Source organism: Sitophilus oryzae, unplaced genomic scaffold (genome assembly GCF_002938485.1).
Source record: "Sitophilus oryzae breed Bouriz unplaced genomic scaffold, Soryzae_2.0 scaffold_813_pilon_pilon, whole genome shotgun sequence".
NCBI classification, from domain to species: domain Eukaryota; kingdom Metazoa; phylum Arthropoda; class Insecta; order Coleoptera; family Curculionidae; genus Sitophilus; species Sitophilus oryzae.
The window spans coordinates 3,768,792-3,791,961 of record NW_022147432.1 but is presented as its reverse complement, the minus strand read 5'-3'; the positions used below and the strand labels follow the sequence as shown (position 1 = coordinate 3,791,961).

The following is a 23,170-nucleotide window of genomic DNA, read 5'->3' as shown; positions in this document are numbered from 1 at the left end:
TATTAAATCTTGTTTTTAAATCTCGAATTGTTACCTCATATCAATAACAATATACTAGGAACACTGTTACAAACAATATATTGGTACAAAATAGCCAAATAGGAGAGTGAATAACAAATAACTATAAAAATATTATTCAAGCTAAAGAAAAATAAGTTACTGTGGAAACAGAAATAAACTGCCAATTGTTGACTATAATATATTTGCAAAATGCTTCAAGTGGTGTAGAACAACATGTATAATAATTAGATTTACGACTTATTGACTATACTTCTTTACAGCTTAATGGTGGTGTTCAGCTGCTTCCTTCCTCTTCTTTTCAGCCCAAGCAGCTACATTTTCAGGTGAGTTGGCTAAAAATTACATAAGAATTAGTCACCATTAGAAATGGAATGAAACTAGACTTAATATAAGTAATACCGTATGATCGAAAAAAAACGGCGTCCAGTTGGCTTGGAAATGACGATCGATGATTTTCCCCATATAATTTTACATATAAAATGACAGCGATGTTCATTTCATAGCCATGGCTGACGCCGTTTTTTTTTTCGATCATATGGTATATTAATATAAAATAAACATTAATTAATGTGGCAAGATAATCATACCAAGTTTGCTGAACTTCATAAAAACTGGAAAACTCACAAGGACGCCGACAAGATAGTATCTGAAAATGATTTGATTTTGGAAATAATATTTATATGGGAACTGGGCTAACTTTGCACTAAAGGTGTAGGGGAATTTCATCGGTCTTCTAGGTGCCTCCACTTTATCGGCCATCTCTATAATTAAAGAGATTTAAATTTTAAATACAAAATAATAATATTCGACAAGAGTTACTACAAATTAATAATCTTTACAATTAAAAAATATATTACATACAGCGTTTATGTAATCAACATTTTCTAACCCAACAATTTACAACACTTTGGTTATTTGAAAAATGATTGTTTTTCGAAAAACCTTAAGGAGGAGGGTCATATGAAGATTACTGATTGCTTTAATAATATTTTGCAATTTTTACCTGTTTATTTAATTAAATTTTCTTTAAAACCTAAAAAAATACACCTTCTCTGGTTGCACAATAAATTATTGACGTGTGAAATGGACGTTGTCAAATGTTTAACAATGTTTAACTTTTTTGCCATAAAATAACTCATTAACTGCTCGATATTTATTTATGTATTTATTTCGTTTTGCTATGTTTTATTTAAGTAAAAATATTGAAATATGAATTTAATACCCACTTCTATTTTTCTTCTAAATATATTTGTTTTCTAGAATTATTGGAAATTAAGTGAGACAAAATATAAAAAAATCGGACAATTTGAGAGAGGTGGCAACATTGCAAGATGCTTCAGTTAGATCACCAGAAATACAAGCTAGTATATTATGGGTTGCATACTCATTCATTCGTTGGATTGTTCTTAAGAATAATTGTTTAAAAATCTTTGATGGAAGGTGAAGCAAAGAGAAAGTAAAATAATACGCACGTGAATAGAATATTCAAATAATTGCGAATAACTTACGACGGTATTACTCACACCGTCTGTAAGCCTCGCCCACCAAATACAATATTTTATTTTATGAGCTAAATAGTTTTGAAACAACTCGACGCGTTATAAGGCAATTGTGCATAGTTATTAGTGAACAAAAATAGCGGATTAGTGATTATGTGGTTTTGTGTATGTGTAAATCGGAGGATAAGAAGTTGACGATGTCCGTACACCTTTGGAGAAATTGCAAATTTAAATGTTCGCTTTAAAACAATGGCATTCATCGAGAAATGCTTTTGCTGCAGTTTGCCCATTGCGTGCGGATTTTTTGCTGCCTATTTACTGGTAATTTTTTAACTCTCTAATCCCTTCAACCCTATTTAAATAAAATTAAAATTAATTTTAATTTTATTTAAATAGGGTTGTAAATTTAATTAAATAATTCAAAAAATAATAAAGCGCGTGCGTTTTTGAAATAAATTATTCTATTAGGTATTTTAATAAATAACTGCATTAATAAATTCGAGGCTATTTGTTTCCTTGAGGTCAATACAACTAAACAAAAAAGTCCTGCAGCAAGCTGAACTGAGAAACTAATTAAATACCTTAACGACAACATTAAAAAATATGTCCTTGCCTGTTTTCAGATTGTTCAGGTTTCACTGAATATAATTTAAAACTCGTAATAAGAACATACAGACCAATGAAAATGAAAATGATATTTAGAAAATAGTATAGGTCGCTTTGAAAATATTAAACTTTTTTTGGTGTATTTTTTTCCAGATAGCCTACTTGATTGCATTTGCGTTTGAGCTGATATGGATCATCTTGGAAGCTGCCAATGTTCTACCTACTGCGGCAGTATTACTAGCCATCGGATATTTTGTAATGAGCTTGTTTGCCGCACTGCTTTTGCATGGATTGGCCACAGTAAGTTTAAATTAAAAAAAAACGAACCATTTTATTTTCGTTCAAGTGTAGGGATGTACCAACTTGGTAAAACATCGATAGTTGGAGCCTAAAACTAAAATAGGTACAGTTCATACCAAATAAACTTTTAGTCACGTGATTAAGCTTGACTGGCACAGCGTCCCACTTTTATATATTTTCTTTTCGTCAAAATATTTAGGAAACAAAAATAAATTAATTATAAATAAATAAACAGTTATTATTTACATCAACAAAACTCACCGTCTTAACAGCACTTAATGGACATATAGGGCCGTTACTACCGCTTTCCCGTTCGAAATATTCTAATAAACTTGCGATGAGTTTTTATGGCTATTAATAAGCTATCTTGTACACTTCGCACTAAAAGAGGTTCTAAAAGAACAGTGTTCGACTGCAAGGTCTGCTAGTAAACATTTTCAAGTTTAAAGTATCACAACACTCCATAAACACTCTTTATTTAAACCAAAAACTCATAATAAAATACCAAACTGAAGTGTCAAAACGAATGACAATGTCAGGAAATAAATAAATAAATGCGGCAACTTGACATTTTTTACAGCAGAGCTACAACCTGAATTCCTAGCGCGAAATTTAAACTCCAGTTAGTCAACACAGCGCCGAATATGTCCATGGTAGGCAACATTGAATTTAAAAATCGCGCCTTCGCTTACGTAACTAAAAGTTTAATTGATATGAAATATATAAACATTTTAATACCGTATGATCGAATAAAAACGGCGTCAGCGATGGCTATGAAATGAAGATCGCTGTCATTTTATATGTAAAATTATATGGGAAATGTCATTGATCGTCATTTCCAAGCTAACTGGACACCGTTTTTTTTTCGATCATACGGTACTTAAAGTCTGCTTTTCATTGACACATTATTAAAAAACTTGCTTTCTAAAACTGTTTTTTAATAAAATTTTATTTTTATGATTATATTTGTCGATGTTTCAGAAAAATATGTTTTGTCTGATTGGCTGGATGTTTGCTGTGACAATTTTAACGTTTCCAGAGGCGGGTCTAGTAATTTATATGAGCGTGGATTATTGGGTAAGTAACTAAAAAAATTAAATAAACATTCTGAATCTGAAATAAGAATATATGCAAAGATTTTTAGGGCTGGTAAATCTTGATAAAAGAAACATATTTTTTCTCTGCGGTTTTTCGAATTAGTAAGTCCAATGTGGCCGAAGTATTTAAAATTTAAAATTAAAAAAATATTCAAAAAAATATATATACGGGGTGAGTCATAAATAAGTGCAAATATTTTTAGGGCTGGTATTTAGATCTTGATAAAAGAAACATATTTTCTTTTTACCGTTTTTGAAATAAGTCCAAAATAACCGAGTTATTTTACTTTGAAAATTTCCAAAAAAAATATTTTTTGCTTAAATTTTGAGAACCAATGAATCTTTTCTGGGTTTTATTTCTTGTAAATTTAATCTACTACTTATGTTGCCATATTATCGAGATAATATGTTTTTTAACTTAAAATTAATAAATTTAAATTTTTTTTTCTAAAATTCCAAATTGTAATTTTTTTTTCGCCAAAAATTTTATTTGAAAATTTGGAATTTTTAAAGAAAAATTTTTTGTAAAAAAATCTATTTAATTTTTAATTAAAAATCATAATATGTTTAATAATTAATTAAAAATCATAATATGGAAACGATATTTAATTTTTAATTAAAAATCATAATATCTTCATAATATGGCATTATGGCAACATAAGCGATAGATTAAATTTACAAGAAAGAAAAGCCAAAAAAATCCGACTCAAAATGTAAGCGAAAATTCATTTTTTTTTTATTTTCAAAGTTAAAATATCTCGGTCGTTATTTTGGACTTATTTGGAAAACGGTAAAGATATCATGTTTCTTTTATCGAGATCTACCAGCCCTAAAATATATTTGAACTTATTTAAGACTCACCCTGTATACTTTCATATTTTTAAATTTTGAGAGCCACCGATTTTTTTTTTCTCTTTTATTTCTGGAAATTTTATTTACTACCCATGTTGTCACATTTTTATAAATTGAACAGAAAAATAAAAAAATACATTGTTAATAAATAAATATAGACATTGTTAATGTATTTTTTGGCAAAAAAATTCTTACACGTGTCTAAAGTCGAAATAATGGTCTAAAAAGGTCTGCAGTTATTTAAGACCCATCCTGTATAAGAGGTACCTTCAGAGAAATAAGTAAACTGAGAGGATATTCTTATTTTATGTACCTATAACGTGTCTAAGTACCACAATCTATTACAAATAGTTTAATTAAAATGAGAGTGTGGGAACTCCCGGTTTTAACCGGATGATAAACACAAAAGACTTTTAATTATTGTAGTGAAATTTTCCCACATTATTTGTAAACGAAACGTTAGCAATTCGTCCAACGCTAAAGAAATTAGACGTTTTGGTAAATTAAACAAATACTTTCTCCGATAATAATAATATGCGATTTGTTCATTAGGAGAATTAAACAAAAATATAAATGCTAAATAATCTATAAGTACATACCGTATTACCAGTATGGGTGTACACAATAATGTGGAATTCTTATTATACACAGCTATTTAAAATAAATTGATAATGAGTTTGGAAAAGTATAGGTACCTACTTATTTAATTTTTTATAATAATTCTTCCGCAATCAAAAAAACGTTTCTCTAAATTTAATAATTATTTCATCAAATTTTTATGTAACTATATTCATTTAGAGCTGAAAGAAAATGTACCTATCTATCTACAGCATAACAGTACGTTCCCGGATCGTTTTTACAAAGGAAAACATATTTTTATTACGAACATTTTGAGCAAAATGCATTCTTTATAACCTTTTTGCCTGTCTGTAATAATAATCCCCTTATTTATACTTTTCCAATTTTTCTTACCGTTTTAGAGATACATATCGGGTCCTAAAAATCAAAACCGGGTTGGTATAGATGGTATTATGGTAAATGTCAATTGGTTTTCATTAGAGATGTACCGAATATCGGATTTGCCGAATAGCCGAATATACCTAATATTCGGTGGATCTATTGTACAGAATACCCAATATTCGGCAACTATTCGGCAGAGCATAATAATAATTGTGGTGGGGTTCTTATTCACTACAACTAGAATGTACCATCAATTGATTAAATCCGTGACGTGTAGAGCAGTATAAAAAATAAATATAGATTTTGTGATTGATATAAAAGTCATTCCACATCTTGTTAGTATTAAATACGAAATAAAAGCTAGTTTATATCATTTATATTTTTTTTTGAATATATTGGGGCCAGAGATAGGCAAACACCCGGTATATTGAAATTGGGTAATTACCCGATGTTTTGCATCCGGTATATCGGGTGCGTCTCAAAAGTAGCTCACCCCTATAACTTTTATATTTTTTCAGTTAAAAATCGAGATTTGGTATGTTAGTATATGACATAAATTAGGATTGATTGACGTATTCAATTGTTTTCGGTCACTTCTTCTTTCACCGGAAATGACTATTACTTTTGATTTTTAAATGGCACCCTTGGTATTTTTTTATTTTATTCGATAGAAAATAACACTCTGAATAGAATGACATATCATATGTCATAAATTTGACTCGAAATACCAAGTGTGTGGTATCAAATTATTCGTAAAAAAATGCTTTTTCCAAATATGCTAATGAGCCACCCTCATTCTATTTGAAAAAATTGGGATATGTTTAAAAATACGATTTGAGCATTTTCTAACTGGCCAGGACAAGACACTAAAAACATTAGACGATCAGATCTATTTTTCCAAGGCTCCTTGATTAATATTTAGTGTTTTTAACATAGCCATGGCACTCTAGATTGAATTTTAAAATACCATTTTTTATTAAGAGAGAATGTCAAAAGTTGACATATCTATACAGTCGTCATTCTATTCAGAATGTCATTTTCTATCGAATAAAGTAAAAAAATACCGAGGGTGCTATTTAAAAATCAAAAGTTGTAGTAATTTCCGGTGAAACAAGAAGTGACGAGAATCAATTAAATACGTCAATCAATCCTAATTTATGTCATATACTAACATACCAGATCTCGTTTGTTTATCTGAAAAAATAAAAAAGTTTTAGGGGTGAGCCACTTTTGAGACGCACCCGGTATGTCTATGAGTATTGAGATGCACCCGGCACCCGGGTAAATACAGGGTAGTTTCAATTTGGGTAAATACTATATACCCGGACCCGGTATATACCCAAGTATGTTTATTTTTGTTAATTAACGTACCATAATAAATTTTAACAAGTTATTGTTGTCTTACTTATCTTACCCCCCAATTATTATTTATTGTCGTTTGAGAGAGATTGATTATATTCATAATCATTGTTTATTACACAACATTTTCTTGTCTTATGGAGTTGTTGGTCGTTACAACAATCACAACACCAACACTAATAAGAACGAATTGACATTACCATAGAAAAGCGTTTTGATTTTTAGGAAAAAATCAACCATATTTTTATACTTTTCTTTGAATTAACCATTTTAAACAAGTTTATCTTTTTTATAAAGAATGCATGTTTCTTCGGTCCTAAAGTTAATTACTGTTGGGGGTTAGAACAACATCAGCAAAATAAAAAACTAATTCACCACAATACATCAAAAACCAAAACACTTTACTTTGATAGATCCGCGTTTTGCTAACCAGCATCATCAACAGACAGGGCCGTTCCTGGCGAGCGTGCGAGGCGCAACATTTTGGGGGCGCAAAATCGAAGTGTCAATCAGTACTTAGTAACAAAAAACCGATACGCTTTCTTGTTAATAAACAAATACTTAAACATACATCATAGGATAAAGTTTGCTTGTCTTTTTTGCGTTGGCCGCACCGAATAAACAAGTCTAGGGCAATCTGCCGGCAACACATTGATCTCATCTATTTATTTTTCATTTTATTCATTTTATGCAAAGCGCTGTTCATTAAAATGTTGTATCCTATGTTATAGGGCTTGTTTCTCTCTACATTTCCTGTCTCACAATATACCGTTTGTGTCGGGGAAGGGATCACAGTTTCATAGTTGTCGATTTTACAGAAATCAGTGCATGTATATTATTTCGTATATTTTTCATTTTATTGATTTTTTGGGAAAGCACTGTTCATTAAAATGTTCTATCCTATGTTATAGGGCTTGTTTCGCTCTACAATTTCCTGTCTCACAATATACCGTTTGTGTCGGGGAAGGGATCATAGTTTCATAGTTGTCGATTTTCGACAGAAATCAGTGCATGTATATTATTTCGTATATTTCTCATTTTATTGATTTTATGGAAAGCACTGTTCATTAAAATGTTCTATCCTATGTTATAGGGCTTGTTTAGCTCTACAATTTCCTGGCTCACAATGTACTAATGTAGGTACCGTTTGTGTCGGGGACGGATCATAGTTTATAGTTTCATAGTTGTCGATTTTCGAAATAAATCAGTACATGTATATTATTTCGTATATTTTTCATTTTATTGATTTTTTGGGAAAGCGCTGTTCATTAAAATGTTGTATCCTATGTTATAGGGCTTGTTTCTCTCTACATTTCCTGTCTCACAATATACCGTTTGTGTCGGGGAAGGGATCACAGTTTCATAGTTGTCGATTTTACAGAAATCAGTGCATGTATATTATTTCGTATATTTTTCATTTTATTGATTTTTTGGGAAAGCACTGTTCATTAAAATGTTGTATCCTATGTTATAGGGCTTGTTTCTCTCTACAATTTCCTGTCTCACAATGTACCGTTTGTGTCCGGGAAGGGTTCATAATTTCATAGTTGTCGATTTTCGAAAGAAATCAGTACATGTATATTATTTCGTATATTTTTCATTTTATTGATGTTATGGAAAGCACTGTTTATTAAAATGTTGTATCCTATGTTATAGGGCTTGTTTCTCTCTACAATTTCCTGTCTCACAATATACCGTTTGTGTCGGGGAAGGGATGATAGTTTCATAGTTGTCGATTTTCGACAGAAATCAGTGCATGTATATTATTTCGTATATTTTTCATTTTATTGATTTTTTGGGAAAGCACTGTTCATTAAAATGTTCTATCCTATGTTATAGGGCTTGTTTCGCTCTACAATTTCCTGTCTCACAATATACCGTTTGTGTCGGGGAAGGGATCATAGTTTCATAGTTGTCGATTTTCGACAGAAATCAGTGCATGTATATTATTTCGTATATTTCTCATTTTATTGATTTTATGGAAAGCACTGTTCATTAAAATGTTCTATCCTATGTTATAGGGCTTGTTTAGCTCTACAATTTCCTGGCTCACAATGTACTAATGTAGGTACCGTTTGTGTCGGGGACGGGATCATAGTTTATAGTTTCATAGTTGTCGATTTTCGAAATAAATCAGTACATGTATATTATTTCGTATATTTTTCATTTTATTGATTTTTTGGGAAAGCGCTGTTCATTAAAATGTTGTATCCTATGTTATAGGGCTTGTTTCTCTCTACATTTCCTGTCTCACAATATACCGTTTGTGTCGGGGAAGGGATCACAGTTTCATAGTTGTCGATTTTACAGAAATCAGTGCATGTATATTATTTCGTATATTTTTCATTTTATTGATTTTTTGGAAAGCACTGTTCATTAAAATGTTGTATCCTATGTTATAGGGCTTGTTTCTCTCTACAATTTCCTGTCTCACAATGTACCGTTTGTGTCCGGGAAGGGTTCATAGTTTCATAGTTGTCGATTTTCGAAAGAAATCAGTACATGTATATTATTTCGTATATTTTTCATTTTATTGATGTTATGGAAAGCACTGTTTATTAAAATGTTGTATCCTATGTTATAGGGCTTGTTTCTCTCTACAATTTCCTGTCTCACAATATACCGTTTGTGTCGGGGAAGGGATGATAGTTTCATAGTTGTCGATTTTCGACAGAAATCAGTGCATGTATATTATTTCGTATATTTTTCATTTTATTGATTTTATGGAAAGCACTGATGTTCATTAAAATGTTCTATCCTATGTTATAGGGCTTGTTTCGCTCTACAATTTCCTGTCTCACAATATACCGTTTGTGTCGGGGAAGGGATCATAGTTTCATAGTTGTCGATTTTCGAAAGAAATCAGTACATGTATATTATTTCGTATATTTTTCATTTTATTGATTTTATGGAAAGCACTGTTCATTAAAATGTTGTATCCTATGTTATAGGGCTTGTTTCTCTCTACAATTTCCTGTCTCACAATATACCGTTTGTGTCGGGGAAGGGATCATAGTTTCATACTTGTTTCATAGTTGTCGATTTTCGACAGAAATCAGTGCATGTATATTATTTCGTATATTGTCGCGACCCCGTTTTAGAGGGTTGCGGCTAGGGACGTTTTAGGTATCGAAGATCATTAAAACAATCAATATATATAAAAACAAAATATAAATTTATTAAAGAATTAAATACATTAATTTAGGTAGGAGAAATGTCAAGTAGAATACCTTTTGACCAATAAAATATACTAAGAGAAAATATATAAAAAATTATAAACTTACTTTACTGTCATTATAATACTTGGAGAACTCCGCTCAACTGAACCGCATGACTTCTTAATTCATTCTCCCCGAGAGAGCCCCCGACTCTCCTCCCATTTTCTTTTTTATTATTCTACATATTCATATTTACAACAATCAGAATCAAACAAAGTTCACCTTCAGATCTTAGTCTGACGTCAACTTGTTCTAGTTTAATTTTTATTGTGCAAATATTATGTTTATAAAAATATATTCCATTTAATATATTGGGTGATTTATTTCAATGATAAATCTAAAATTCTTGCTCTTGACAATATTTTTCATTTTATTGATTTTATGGAAAACACTGTTCATTAAAATGTTCTATCCTATGTTATAGGGCTTGTTTCGCTCTACAATTTCCTGTCTCACAATGTACCGTTTGTGTCCGGGAAGGGTTCATAGTTTCATAGTTGTCGATTTTCGAAAGAAATCAGTACATGTATATTATTTCCGATTTTTAGTTTACCTATTGTTTTTATGTATTTCATATAAAATGGGTCAATTTTTTTCTTTAGAGTACTATTTTTGTTACTAAATATTTTTGTGGTTTTGTTTGTTTTCTGTATTTAATAAATGTTTTTATACTTTAATTAGAATAGTTTTTTTACATTTCCAATTACATATTGCTCGTTTGTCGCAGAATATAAATTCTTTAAATTTTTGAGATTAAGATTAAAATATATAATTGATTTAAATATAAAAAGGGCCCACCAAAGAATGCTGCACATAGGCGCCAGATACCCCAGGAACGGGCCTGTCAACAGAGATGATTAAAACTGAGAGAGTTTATTATTATCTCCAAGAGATAATATTTTGATTACTCGTATTAACTCCAAGAATTAATAATATAAAAGTTTTTCCTCTTTTAAAAACGATCAGGGGACATACTGTATATCCTTTATAAATGTCGATTAAGTCTTTAAAATCTAGATTAAATAATAAAAGCGAGAGCATCAAATAAAAGAGTCATAAATAATTTGTAAACAGAATTTCACTTTTTAATCAAATGAAAGTATAAAATTTTCGATTTTATCAAACCCACCAGATGTTGATCATTTTCTTATTTACAAATTTTAAAATATTTACGATAGAATAAAAATAGAATCGAAATAATAACGAGCCTACAAGCCTACGTATACTTACTAGGGTAAAATAAAAATTACTTAGATATAAAAATAATCTATAGGGTGTAATATAAAGCTATATAGGGTGTCTCTTAAACTTAAATAAGTACAAGTATTTTAACTGGTAGTATTTTGTCTCTAGAAACATACCCATAAGTTTTTTTTTTGCAAAAAAATTGTCGAAAATTTTGCAATATCCGGAGAATTTTAAGAAACTTCTGCGTCGCAGATTCAGCTGGTTTAATCATAGGGTTTAATACTTCTTAAATTTCATAATGATGTACCGAAGCCTTGCAACCTTGCTACTTCCTGCTTATATTTTGCGTATTATTTGTTTGTTTATAAATTTAAATAATTTTTATTTTCTATACAAGGTGAGTCTGAAATAAAAGTAAATATTTTTAGGGTTAGTATATTTCGATATCCCAGAAACACGTCTATAAGTTCTTTATCGCGATTTTTTTTAGAAAATTAGGAATATTTTTAAATTTTTTTTTGGAAATATTTAAGTCAAAAAACATGATTTGTTGATAATACCGGGTGCGTCTCAAAAGTGGCTCACACCTACAACTTTTTTATTTTTTCAGAAAAAAAAAATCATATTTGTTATGTTAGTATATGACGTAAATTAGGATTGATTGACGTATTCAATTTTTTTCGGTCACTTCCTGTTTTACTAGAAATGATTACAACTTTTGATTTTTAATTGGCATCCTCGATATTTTTTTACTTTATTCGATAGACACTCACACAATAGAAGGACATATCATATGTCAACTTTTGGCATTTTCCTATATGGTTTATTTGAAATTGTAACATGCGGTTCATAACAACAATTTGACTCGAAATATCAAGTGTGTGGTACCAAATTATTCGTAAAAAAATGCTTTTTCCAAACATGCTATTGAGCCACACTCGTTCCATTTGAGAAAATTGAGATATGATTAAAAATACGATTTGGAAATATTTTAACCGGCCAGAACAAGACACTAAAACATTATAGACGATCAAATCTATTTTTCTAAGGCTCCTTGATAAAAACTAGTCTTTTTAACACAGCCATGGTAGATTGAAATTTAAAATACAGTTTCTTTTAAGCGAGAATGTCAAAAATTGACATATGATATGTCATTCTATTCAGAGTGTCATTTTCTATCGAATAAACTAAAAATACCAAAGGTGCCATTAAAAAACCAAAAGTTGTAGTAATTTCCGGTGAAACAGGAAGTGACCGAAAACAATTGAATACGTTAATCAATCATAATTTATGTCATATACTAACATACCAAATCTCGTTTCTTTATGTGATAAATTAAAAAAGTTATAGGGGTGAGCCACTTTTCAGACGCACCCGGTATATCAACATATATAGGTATATAGTAAATTAAATTATAGCAAAAAAATATATATTTTTTTTATTTTCAAAGTAAAATAACTCGGTTATTTTGGACTTACTTGAAAACGGTAAAGAGAAAATATGTTTCTTTTATCCAGATCTACCAGCCCTAAAGATATTTGCACTTATTTCAGACTCACCCTGCGACCAATCGAAAGGGTGAAATTTTGAAATGTTGGTTGAAAATTGTTGGCAGACATTTTTCTAGTCACTAAAATGCGACAGACAACGTGAAAGAGGCATGAAATTTTAAAAATTATTAAAAAATGAAATTTGAAGAATGAAAAAAATTATGGCATACATGCATGCCGATTGGTGGAATATCATATTTATTTATTGTAAAAGCCGTATGCAAAAAGACAGACAAAAAGATCGTGGCTAAATTAGCTGCAGACAGTTATCAAAAGCGCGATATTACTCTAGCACTTTCAGGGAACGCTCGCCGTCTCATCCATTTAAGTGTAGATAAATCATGTATACGATTATATTATAAATATATTTTTTTATTATTTCAATAACAGATATCATATATTTACTATTCTGTCTCACTATTTGTATCTGACTCATCGTACTGCAGATCCTCGCTCTCGCAGACGATTCTTCCTCTGAGTCGATAGTCGATATCTGCACCGTAAAATTTTTGTAGAATTACATGTATTATGTGTCAGTTAATAACGCGGCGAGCGTTTCCTGAAAACACTTATACAGTGTGAGTCTTAAATAAGTGTAAATACTTTTAAGGGTGATATATTTCGACCCCAAGAATACGTCTATGAGTTTTTTTCGCAAAAAAAGATGTAGAAAATCATGCATTTTTGTTTAAATTTTCCTGTATATTTTAGAAAACTTTTTAGAACTGCCTGTTTACCGCAAATTTACCCACGGTATAACTATTTCTAAACCTATCATGCTTTAGTCTATGGCTACACACTAAAAGAATGGATGCAAATACAGAAAAAAACAGGTGGCTAAAAATAAATCAATTTCTTTTTAAATTTTCAAACTTGAATAACTCGGTTTGGTTTGGACTTCTTTGGAAAACGGTAAAAAGAAAATATGTTTCTTTTATTGAGATCTACCAGCTGTGAAAATATTTGGTCTTTTTCAAGATTCACCCTGTAGAGTAATATCGCGCTTTTGATAACTGTCTACCGCTGATTGAACCACGGTTTTTTTGTCTGCCCTTTTGCATACGGCTTTTTAAATAAATAAACAATAAACATGACATTCCATCAATCGACATGCATGTATATGCGATGATTTTTTTTTGTCAAAATTCCATGCCTCTTTCGCGTTGCCTGGCGGCATTTTAGCCACGAGAAAAATGTCTGCCAATAATTTTACACGTTTCTTAATAATAAATAAAAGCTATTTGGCAATTATAACTCGTGTACCTTATAATATTTTTAGTGTCAAAATTTCACCCTTTCGATTGGCCGCCCCCGTTTTAAGCCCCGGGATCGCGCTGGCAGACATGACTATTTCACAATGGCTACACAAAAAGATCCTTCACAAGAAAAATTAGCCATATAACGACGATAAGATTTTTTATGTAGCCAGCTCTCCGTCTAATAGCTTTCAGTGCAAATTTAATTTAAATCTAGTAGGTACTTTACGTGTGCCACTGGATGACTGAATGAGACCCATTTAGGGCCCATATGGGTGCAAGATTCTGTAAATATGACTAAGGCTATAAGAGGCAGATAGAAGGAAAAATTATTTATATTGTCATCTTTTTTTTGTAGGGCACAGGTCACATATACGGCATGACGGAATTATCATGTTGGCTGATCAGGATAGTGATTAATGTCGTTCAGATTATCCTGATCCAGTCGTTGTACACGCTATGGAAGGAGGAGGACATAGTCACCAAAAGGTTGAGAGATATGACATCAACCGGTTCTGTAATTGGTGATGTACCTCCCTCAATCAACAGTCAATATTATCAGAATAATGGATACGATGGTTCCCTTGATCAGCTCAATATGACTGACAGTATGAAAAGGTAACATATAGCATGCCATAGTAGAGGTGGGAATTCTAGTTCCTTGGGAGGAACTAGTTCCTTAGTTCTAGTTCCTCCAGAGGAATAGTTCCTTGAACTAGGTCTTTAGTTCACAATAGTTCCCGACTAACATTGACATCCCCCTTGCTTGCTAATGCGTTTCGTTGTCAGTCAGAACTATTCACAGTATGATCAGTATAATTTTTATAATGTACGGAGATATAACGAGACGTGTAATTGTGTATGTTAAAAACATATAGGTAAGTTTTATAGCAGATAAAAAATTAAAAAAAAACGCTAATCAGAATTTAAAAACTATATCACAGATCAATTGGAGCAAATATTACAAAAATTTTACGAAAAATTGCATTTTTCCTAACTTCAAGCTTTTTGTTTTTGTCTAAAAATTCAGAATATCTACTTCGTTTTATAAGATATTTCTTAATTTTAGGGACCTAAAGTGAAACATTCCCATAAAATATTTAAAAACAAACTAAAAATCAAAAACAGTATCCACGACAATTTTCTGTGGTAATTACGCCGCGCCCGCTGCGGCAATAGACAAGGCCGAATCCATCGTCGTCGCCTTGTATTATATCTCGGATCTACCGACTGAATAGATTCCCGTGAACTAGTCTTTTAATAGTTCCTCTAGGTCCGGATCCGATAACATACGGCAGGCACTCTCCACGCCTGCCTAGCATCAATCGCGCTGGCTGATCCATACGTAAACTAGTCTTTTATTTAGTTCCTCTAGTTCCTTTAGGTCCGGATCCGATAACATACGGCATAAGGCTGGCACTCCCCACTCCTGCCTAGCATTGATCGCGCTGGCCCGATCCGTTCGTACGTAAACTAGTCTTTTATTTAGTTTAGTGTTTAGTTCCTCTAGGTCCGGATCCGATAACGTACGTCTGGCACTCCCCACTCCTGCCTACCATCGGGCTACGCGCGCTAGCCGATCCGTCGCATATTATTCTATATCGGACACAGTCTCGATCCCGGAATAGGTCCTGAGGAACTAGTCCTTTGAGAAACTAGGAACTAGTTCCTTTCATTCCGGGGTCGGAATAGTTCATTGGAACTTCACGAACTACACACCTCTATGCCATAGTCGAAAAAACCTGCGTCAAGTTACGTTAGAAATGACGATTGTTCACATTTACTATACAGGGTGTTTCTTAATTATATAATAAGTTCAAGTATTTTAGCGTGTGGTAGATCTAGCCAAAAAAAACATATTTACACAGACTGGCTTATACAGGTTCGCTTTTATGTATCGAAACGGTCGATTATTCGGTAAAATATAGGAGGTACCGCAAAAAGTTAAATACAAAAGTTATAGGATTTTCAAATATTTGTTAGTGAGTAATAAATTTAAGTATACAGAGTCGTTCATAAAGTCGTGGCATATCAAAGTTTTATTTTTTTAAATAGTTCTCGACTTACCCCTGTATATTATTACATATTTCAATTCTAAGCTAAATTCGAAATACATACAATGTACCTCAAAGCAACCGTTTCCGAGTTATTGACTTTTGAAAAGATCACTTAAACAATTCGATTTAATTAATTTCGATATGTTTGGCTTGATTTAATGATGCCATCCTGTCAAAACTGTGATACTGTGGTAATGAGTTTTTAAATTCCTATTAGCTACTAGTAAATTTAAGTATAGAGGGTCGGTCATGAAGTTGTGTTGCATCAAACTTTATTTTTGTAAATGAAACCCCCTGTATATTATTGCATATTTCAATTCTTCCTTCAATTTTAAACAATAATCGTAATACACAATGTACATAAATTGAAGAATTGAAATGTTAAACGAAAATTTTGTAATTTCCAGACTTGCTATATGATGTATATATACTCTCATTTTATACATCTATACACTATACATGCTAACTTGAGAACTAATCTCAAATATTATTAAGTATCACAGTTTCAGCAAAATGGCTTCGTTAAATGAAACTGAACACATCAAAATTAATTAAATCAAATTGTTTAAGTGATATTTTCAAAAGGCAATAACTCGGAAACGGTTGGTATGAGGTACATTGTGTGTATTTCTATTTTTGCTTAGAATTGAAGGAAGAACCGAAATATGCAATAATATACCTACAGGGGGTTTCATTTAAATAAATGAAACTTTGATGTGCCACGACTTTATGATCGACCCTGTATACTTAAATTTATTACCCGCTAATAGATATTTATAAACCCTATAACTTTCATATTTAACTTTTTGCGGTACCTCCTATATTTTACCTAATAATCGACCGTTTCCATACATAAAAGCGATCCTGTATTATTTTTTTAGTATGTGATATTTACCACTTTTAAAATAAATTGAAAATAACCCAGATGTTTACCTATATTTCATATCAAATAAACTTTTAGTCACGTGATTAAGCTTGACCGGCACAGCGTTGCCCACTTTTACATATTTTCTTTTAATCAAAATATTTTAACAAACCAAAATAAACTAATTATAAATATATAAACAGTTATTATTTACAGTAACAAAACTCACCTTCTTAACAGCACTTAAGGGATATAAAAGGTAATTACCACCGCTTTCCCGTTCAAAATATTCTTATAAGGTTGCGACGAGTTTTTGCTACGGCTATTAAGCTATCTTGTACAATTCGCACTAAAACAGGTTCTAAAAAACAATATTCGAGTGCAAGGTGTGCTAGTAAACATTTTTAAGCTTAAAGTATCACAACACTATTTATTTAAACCAAAAACTCGTAATACGAAACTAGTCAAACAAGTGTCAAAACGAATGACAATGTCAGAAAATAAATAAATAAATGTGGCAACTTGGCATTTCTTACAGCAGAGCTGCCACCTGAATCCCCAGCGAGAAATTTAAACTCCAGTTAATCAGACCGGCGCCGGCGCCGAATATGTCCTATATGAATTTAAAAATATCCGAATATGAATTTAAAAATCTCTACTATTAGAAATCAACAGAAGAATTAAGTTAGCATGGTGTATTTATGGAAGAAACTCGATTATATGCAAATCTAAAATGCCACTATATCTAAAGAAGAAAACATTCGACCAATGCAATGTGTACTACCAGTCATGACCTATACATGCGAAACCTGGACACTTAAAATGGACATCATACGGAAACTACAGGTCGCACAATACTCAATGGAACAAAATATGCTGGGAATAACCAGGAGAGACCGTAATAGACTAGAGTGGATACAACAAAAGATCCCAGTCAAATCCCTCAAATGGCAATGGGCACTGGACAGGACACCTGGCAAGAAGGACGGACAACATATGGACCACAAAAATTACAGGAATTAAGAGACCTAGTAGAAGACCGAACCTGAGATAGGCCCATGATATTAGGAAATTAGTAGAGACAACTTGGGCCCACATAGCCAACAATAAACAACAATGGGCCCAACTACAAAGGGAATATTTAAATATGTGAGGGATAGGCTACACCATAATTGGAAATGGTTGAATGAGCTGAAAGTGATGATCACGATGATAATGCAGAACGTGAGTAAAGTAGGACGTGGTATCAATCTAAGGTATCAATATTGCAACCGTCAGAAAATTTTAAGAGAATGAACCAGCGACACTAAAAAGTTTGTTTTCCAGGAAGATACCAAAAGATAATGTAAAATTTTTAACAATTTTTTTGCAAGAAATAGTCCTGGGCATGTTTCTGAGTTGAAATATATCTACAACCAGTTAAAATAATTGCATTTATTTAAAAGACATCCTGAATACATTTATGTATAAAATGTTATCAGTCATTTCTCTAAAATAACTTAACGTCGATTTTTTTTCGATTATACGGTACTTGTAACGTAACAATACTAAATGCACTCAAGGTATTTAAGACAAGTTTAACATAAGAAAGCCATTATTTCAATTACGTACAATTAAATTCTTTGGTACAAAAGAAATCCTACAACTTGAACATTCTTCCTAATTCTGCAGCCGTCGCTTCCTCTAACACACTTCCATTTAAACGCGATTCGAACGTTTTTTAAATACAAATTATATTTAACTGTATTTGCATTTTTATTATTGCGTTTTTTAATTCAATCCTATATTGATTTATTAATATTCACAGAAGCATATTATTACGTCCGATATTTGTATATTTTTTATTGTGTCTCTAACTGTAATGAGAAACTGTTAATATTTAATATTAATAAATGAAATAATTCTTTACGATCTTTGAAATCAAAAAAAAAAAAATTTGATATTTTTTAGATATGGTTCTATGCCTCATTTGTGGAATGGTCCTTACCCGAACAATATACCTATGATGTCCCTTCAAATCCCATACGACGGTTACCAATTTTCAACAACCAGCGAATTCAATGCCAGTGTCTTCGTTCCTAGCATCGATACTGTCGATTTCATAGGTAAATTACTATTTTTTCTTTAGTTCTACTTAAAAATTAACAATATGCCAACGTTGCATCTCTGGCGCTATTAAAAAAAATCTGATGTACAGGGTGTCCCTTTTTGGTTGAAATCAGACGTTATCTCCGTTATTGGTGCAGATGGGAGGATGCGATTTGCAATTTGCACAGACCGTTAGTACTTTTTTGTCAAACGGAAGATATATAAACATAAAATTTTCATAGCCCTCTTCGTTTCTGTGCTACAGGGTATTTTTTTAAAATTTCAGACATTCATGCATCAAAATACTCATTTTGATGTACAAAAAAATTGTTTTATTTCTTAATTTCCTTCCAGCCTATGCAGAAACCGCATCTTTCAGTGATTTGAATAAACTAAAGCCAGCGTATAAACTATGCGTCGACTAAACTAGCGTATAAACTATGCGTTGGACGAAAAAATCCAGAGATCAAAATGTTTAGAAATTAATGGAGATTTTGAAAATAATTTTTATTTTGAGAGAAGTAAAGTAAAAACCGTATGGACAGCACTAGTTGAAATAAATAAAATTCTTTGTACACCAAAAAAGGTATTTTGATGCATAAAAGACGTGTATAAAGTTTCATAAAGATATCTGTAATAAAATCAGAGTTATTATATGAAAAAAAGTTTTTTTTTAGAAAAATTTACCACCCTGTATCTCAGAAATTAAGAGGTTTAGGAGGTTACATTCATATGAAGTTTTTCTCTTAGAATAGGTCCAAGAATCACCTTAAGTATTAGCATGTCATTAAGAAACACCCTATATATACCGGCTGCATATAAAACTTAAATAAGTGCAAATAGTTTAGGGGTAGTATACAGTGACGTGAATATGGGGTCGGGGGTAAAGGGGGCTTAGCCCCCTTTGCGACTGGTGCGGATCGTTTAAAATTGGTTTTAACATCAAATCAATATTATCTTATAGTGACCTAAGCCCCTCCAAAAACGTGAGCCTCCCTAAAAGTATGTGTCTAGTTGCGCCACTGGTAGTATATTTCGACCCTAGAAACTTGATTATATGTTTTTCGCGAAAAAAAAATTGAAAATTTGGAATTTTTTTGGAAATGTTTTAGTTTTTAGTTAAAAATTATAAAATAAAATGCATAATTTCTTAATAATATGGAAATTTACAAGAAAGTACTTTACAGTGGTTTGGATGGCTCAAAATTAGAGCAAAAAATATTTTTCTTTTAATTTTCAAAGCAAAAAAACTCGGTTATTTAGGACTTATGTTTCTTTTACCGAGATCTACCAGCCCTGAAAATATTTGTATACTTATTGCATAAACACCCTGTATCCTGTATAAATCTCAAAATATACTCCCATTAATAGAAAAATAGACATGAAAATATATACAGGGTGTCCCAGAAATAAGTGCAAGTATTTTAACTGGTAGTATAGTTCAACCGCAGAAACACGCCTATTAGGTTTTTTTCGCAAAAAAAAATTTAAAAATTCGAAATTTTATGAAAAATTTTTTGGAAATTTTTTTAGTTTTTAGTTAAAAAAACATAATTTCTTGATAATATGGCAACGTAGGTATTAGATTAAATTTACAAGAAACAAAAATCCAAGAAAAAAGATCCAGTGGTTCTCAAAATTTACTCTGATAAAATAACGGTGGTTAAATAAGGTAAAATAACTCCGTTATTTTAGACTCACATATTTGAAAAACGATAAAGAGAAAATATGTTTCTTTTATCGAGATCTACCACCCCTTAAAATATTTGCACTTATTTCTGGGACACCCATATATTCTAGTGTAAATCAGACTTTAAAAATAATATTACAACGTTGTTAATCTGACTGATTTTCCCTAGGAGAGAAGAAAGCGCAGTCTCTGATGGATTTGAGACTGTTGGACCAACAGCAGCCTGCATCCATGACCTACGCTCAGCAATGGCTCTCTGGATCAATTGATCATCACACGGCCACCTTCAACAACAACCAAAATTCACACCAACATGCTATGTCTGAAATAAATTACTCCACGTTACCTGCCAAAATGTCAAGGTGTCAATCTGTGGACGCTCTGAATACTGCAAATAAAAACAGTCATATTATAAGAAATAGAAGTGGATTCTATGCACAACCGGTTCAAAATTACGGAGTTCCTATTTATTATGGACCTCTGGATGGGCCGGACTTTTTAATATATAAAAAACAAATGGAGAAGTTGACAAGTAGGAATTCCTTGAGCAATAATTCAGCTGACGATGTACAGAAATATCGAGATGTCGCGTTATAGTAGGTTTTTTTATGTCACTTATAATTTATGTGATATCATTATAAACACGAAAAAACAAGGCTGGTGCTTGAAGGAAAGAGATGCACAAGGATCTATTAAGGGCATTGAATAGGGAGAATACTACCATATCGTCAAAAAAAAATCCTCAAACCTTAATCTAAGCCTCAAACGACATCAAGTAAAAAACTAAGGTTTATTATAGGGATGTGTAAATAAATCGATATGCAAAATTATCGATATCGTTTTGAATTTGAAATCACAAGTTTTTAAAAGCACTTGTCACATTCGTTGCTCTCTAAGGATATTGATTCCAACTATTAATCAATTTTTTTGATCATATGGTACGTTCCGAAGTTAAGTTACCGAGGTCGTGACAAATACAAAAGAGTCTAGATATAAATGTTACCAGATTTTTTTAAGTTTCTAATAATTTATTTTTATAAGTATTAGTTGTAAGAAAAGAACTCAATATTTTATGAGTTGGCCATATTTTTTTTGTAAAATTAGTAATAATTTTACAAAACACTGTTGATTTGTTTTATATATATAAAGATGTTAAGTGATTAAATAAGAACTTTTTTCATTTCAAACATTTGTTTGATAATTTGAACCAAAATTCAGAACAACTTTTTATACAACACATTATATCGTTCATGGACTCCTTTACAGACAACCAAACCAGGTTCGTAGGTGAAATTTATTCTTAAACCTACGTCATCATGGAAGGTAATTTTTTATTCATTAATTCATTTATTCAATTGAAAATTAATAACAAATACACCTGTGAAGTAATCTTTATTGAAACAGAATATGCAAATAACACAAGCTCATTTTCTATTTATATAAGTGTTGTTTTTTGTTAAACAAAAAAAAGTTAAAATAAATTTATATTAACAAAGTATTTTGGTAGTTTTGTTTAATTAGTGTTTTAATCTGAAGATGAGACCCATGGAGGGCTCATGGGAGCAGGATTCTGCAAATATGACATCACAATGGCTGATATAGATAACATGAAAGAACTCAAGACCTAAAACATATAAAAAAATCACTGTAAAAAGGTTAACCATTTTGTGAAGAGATTAATATTCAACACTTTTTTTTGGGTTTGAAAATTTAATTTGCTTGGGAATTAAAATGACAGACACAACTATCACTGCCAGGCATCATCTTGTTGGACAGACAAATTCTTAGATATCTGCTTATATTTACTTTGTACAGAGATAAGTACTTTGTACAGAATGGCGCCTCTCAGATCACGCGGAGGCTCCAAGGAGAATGACAGCTTGTTTTGAAAATGAAATTCTGTGAGCATATGTATGTTAAATTAGAGCATTTTTAAAAAAATATGTAGTTCTACAGGGTGTAGTATCCTAAAAATAGTTACACGTGAAATTTCCTTGGGTATTTCGTCACTGTAAGATAATTTACAAAAAAAAACTATTTTTTCAATTTTTTGTAAACACTGCTGCGTTAATCCAACGGAGACTAATTAAAAATGAATTAGTATTTGTGTTTTTTTGTAATGAAACACACTGTGTATTAATTAATTTTTGCATTCTAAGATAAAATAAAGGTAAGTTTCATTAGAGAAGCATATGACTAAAATAAAAGGTTTTTGAAATATTTAACATTTTCAAAAAATGATGAATATAATATACATTTTAAATTTCAATAAAAGCTGGATTAAAAAAATAAATCATTGGTCGCTTTTAAAAGCATGTTACTTTTTTATTTCAAATGGAACATACCATCAATATATTATTCCGATATTCAATGGAGAATTCAGTCTCTTAAAAATATTATTAAGGTTGCCTACCACTCCGACAAAGATTTTCCTAGATATTTCAATTCTAGATACTTTCATAATCAATTAATATACCGGGTGCGTTTCAAAAGTGGCTCACCCCTATAAATTTCTTTTTTTTTTTTCAGAAAAAAAACGAGATTTGGTATGTACAAAACTACAC

At 31.3% G+C, this 23,170-nt stretch overlaps 1 protein-coding gene across 1 annotated transcript; it reads left to right on the top strand.

Moving 5' to 3' along the window:
- Positions 1–1,366: 1,366 nt before the first annotated feature.
- Positions 1,367–22,104, top strand: LOC115889397. Its single transcript, XM_030909377.1, has 6 exons — positions 1,367–1,841; positions 2,280–2,426; positions 3,408–3,503; positions 14,265–14,524; positions 18,779–18,933; positions 20,776–22,104. Exons 1-6 carry the CDS (start codon positions 1,770–1,772, stop codon positions 21,201–21,203), a joined length of 1,158 nt encoding a protein of 385 aa, XP_030765237.1. The 5' UTR covers positions 1,367–1,769; the 3' UTR covers positions 21,204–22,104.
- The last annotated feature ends 1,066 nt before the right edge of the window (positions 22,105–23,170 follow it).

What these genes read in the sequence shown, in the direction of transcription:
- LOC115889397 (XM_030909377.1), top strand. Translation starts at nt 1,770, where the DNA reads ATGGCATTCATCGAGAAATGCTTTTGCTGCAGTTTGCCCATTGCGTGC. An exon ending in TTTTGCATGGATTGGCCACA is followed by an intron (nt 2,427 to 3,407) that starts GTAAGTTTAAAT and finishes TCGATGTTTCAG; the next exon opens with AAAAATATGTTTTGTCTGAT. An exon ending in ATATGAGCGTGGATTATTGG is followed by an intron (nt 3,504 to 14,264) that starts GTAAGTAACTAA and finishes TTTTTTTTGTAG; the next exon opens with GGCACAGGTCACATATACGG.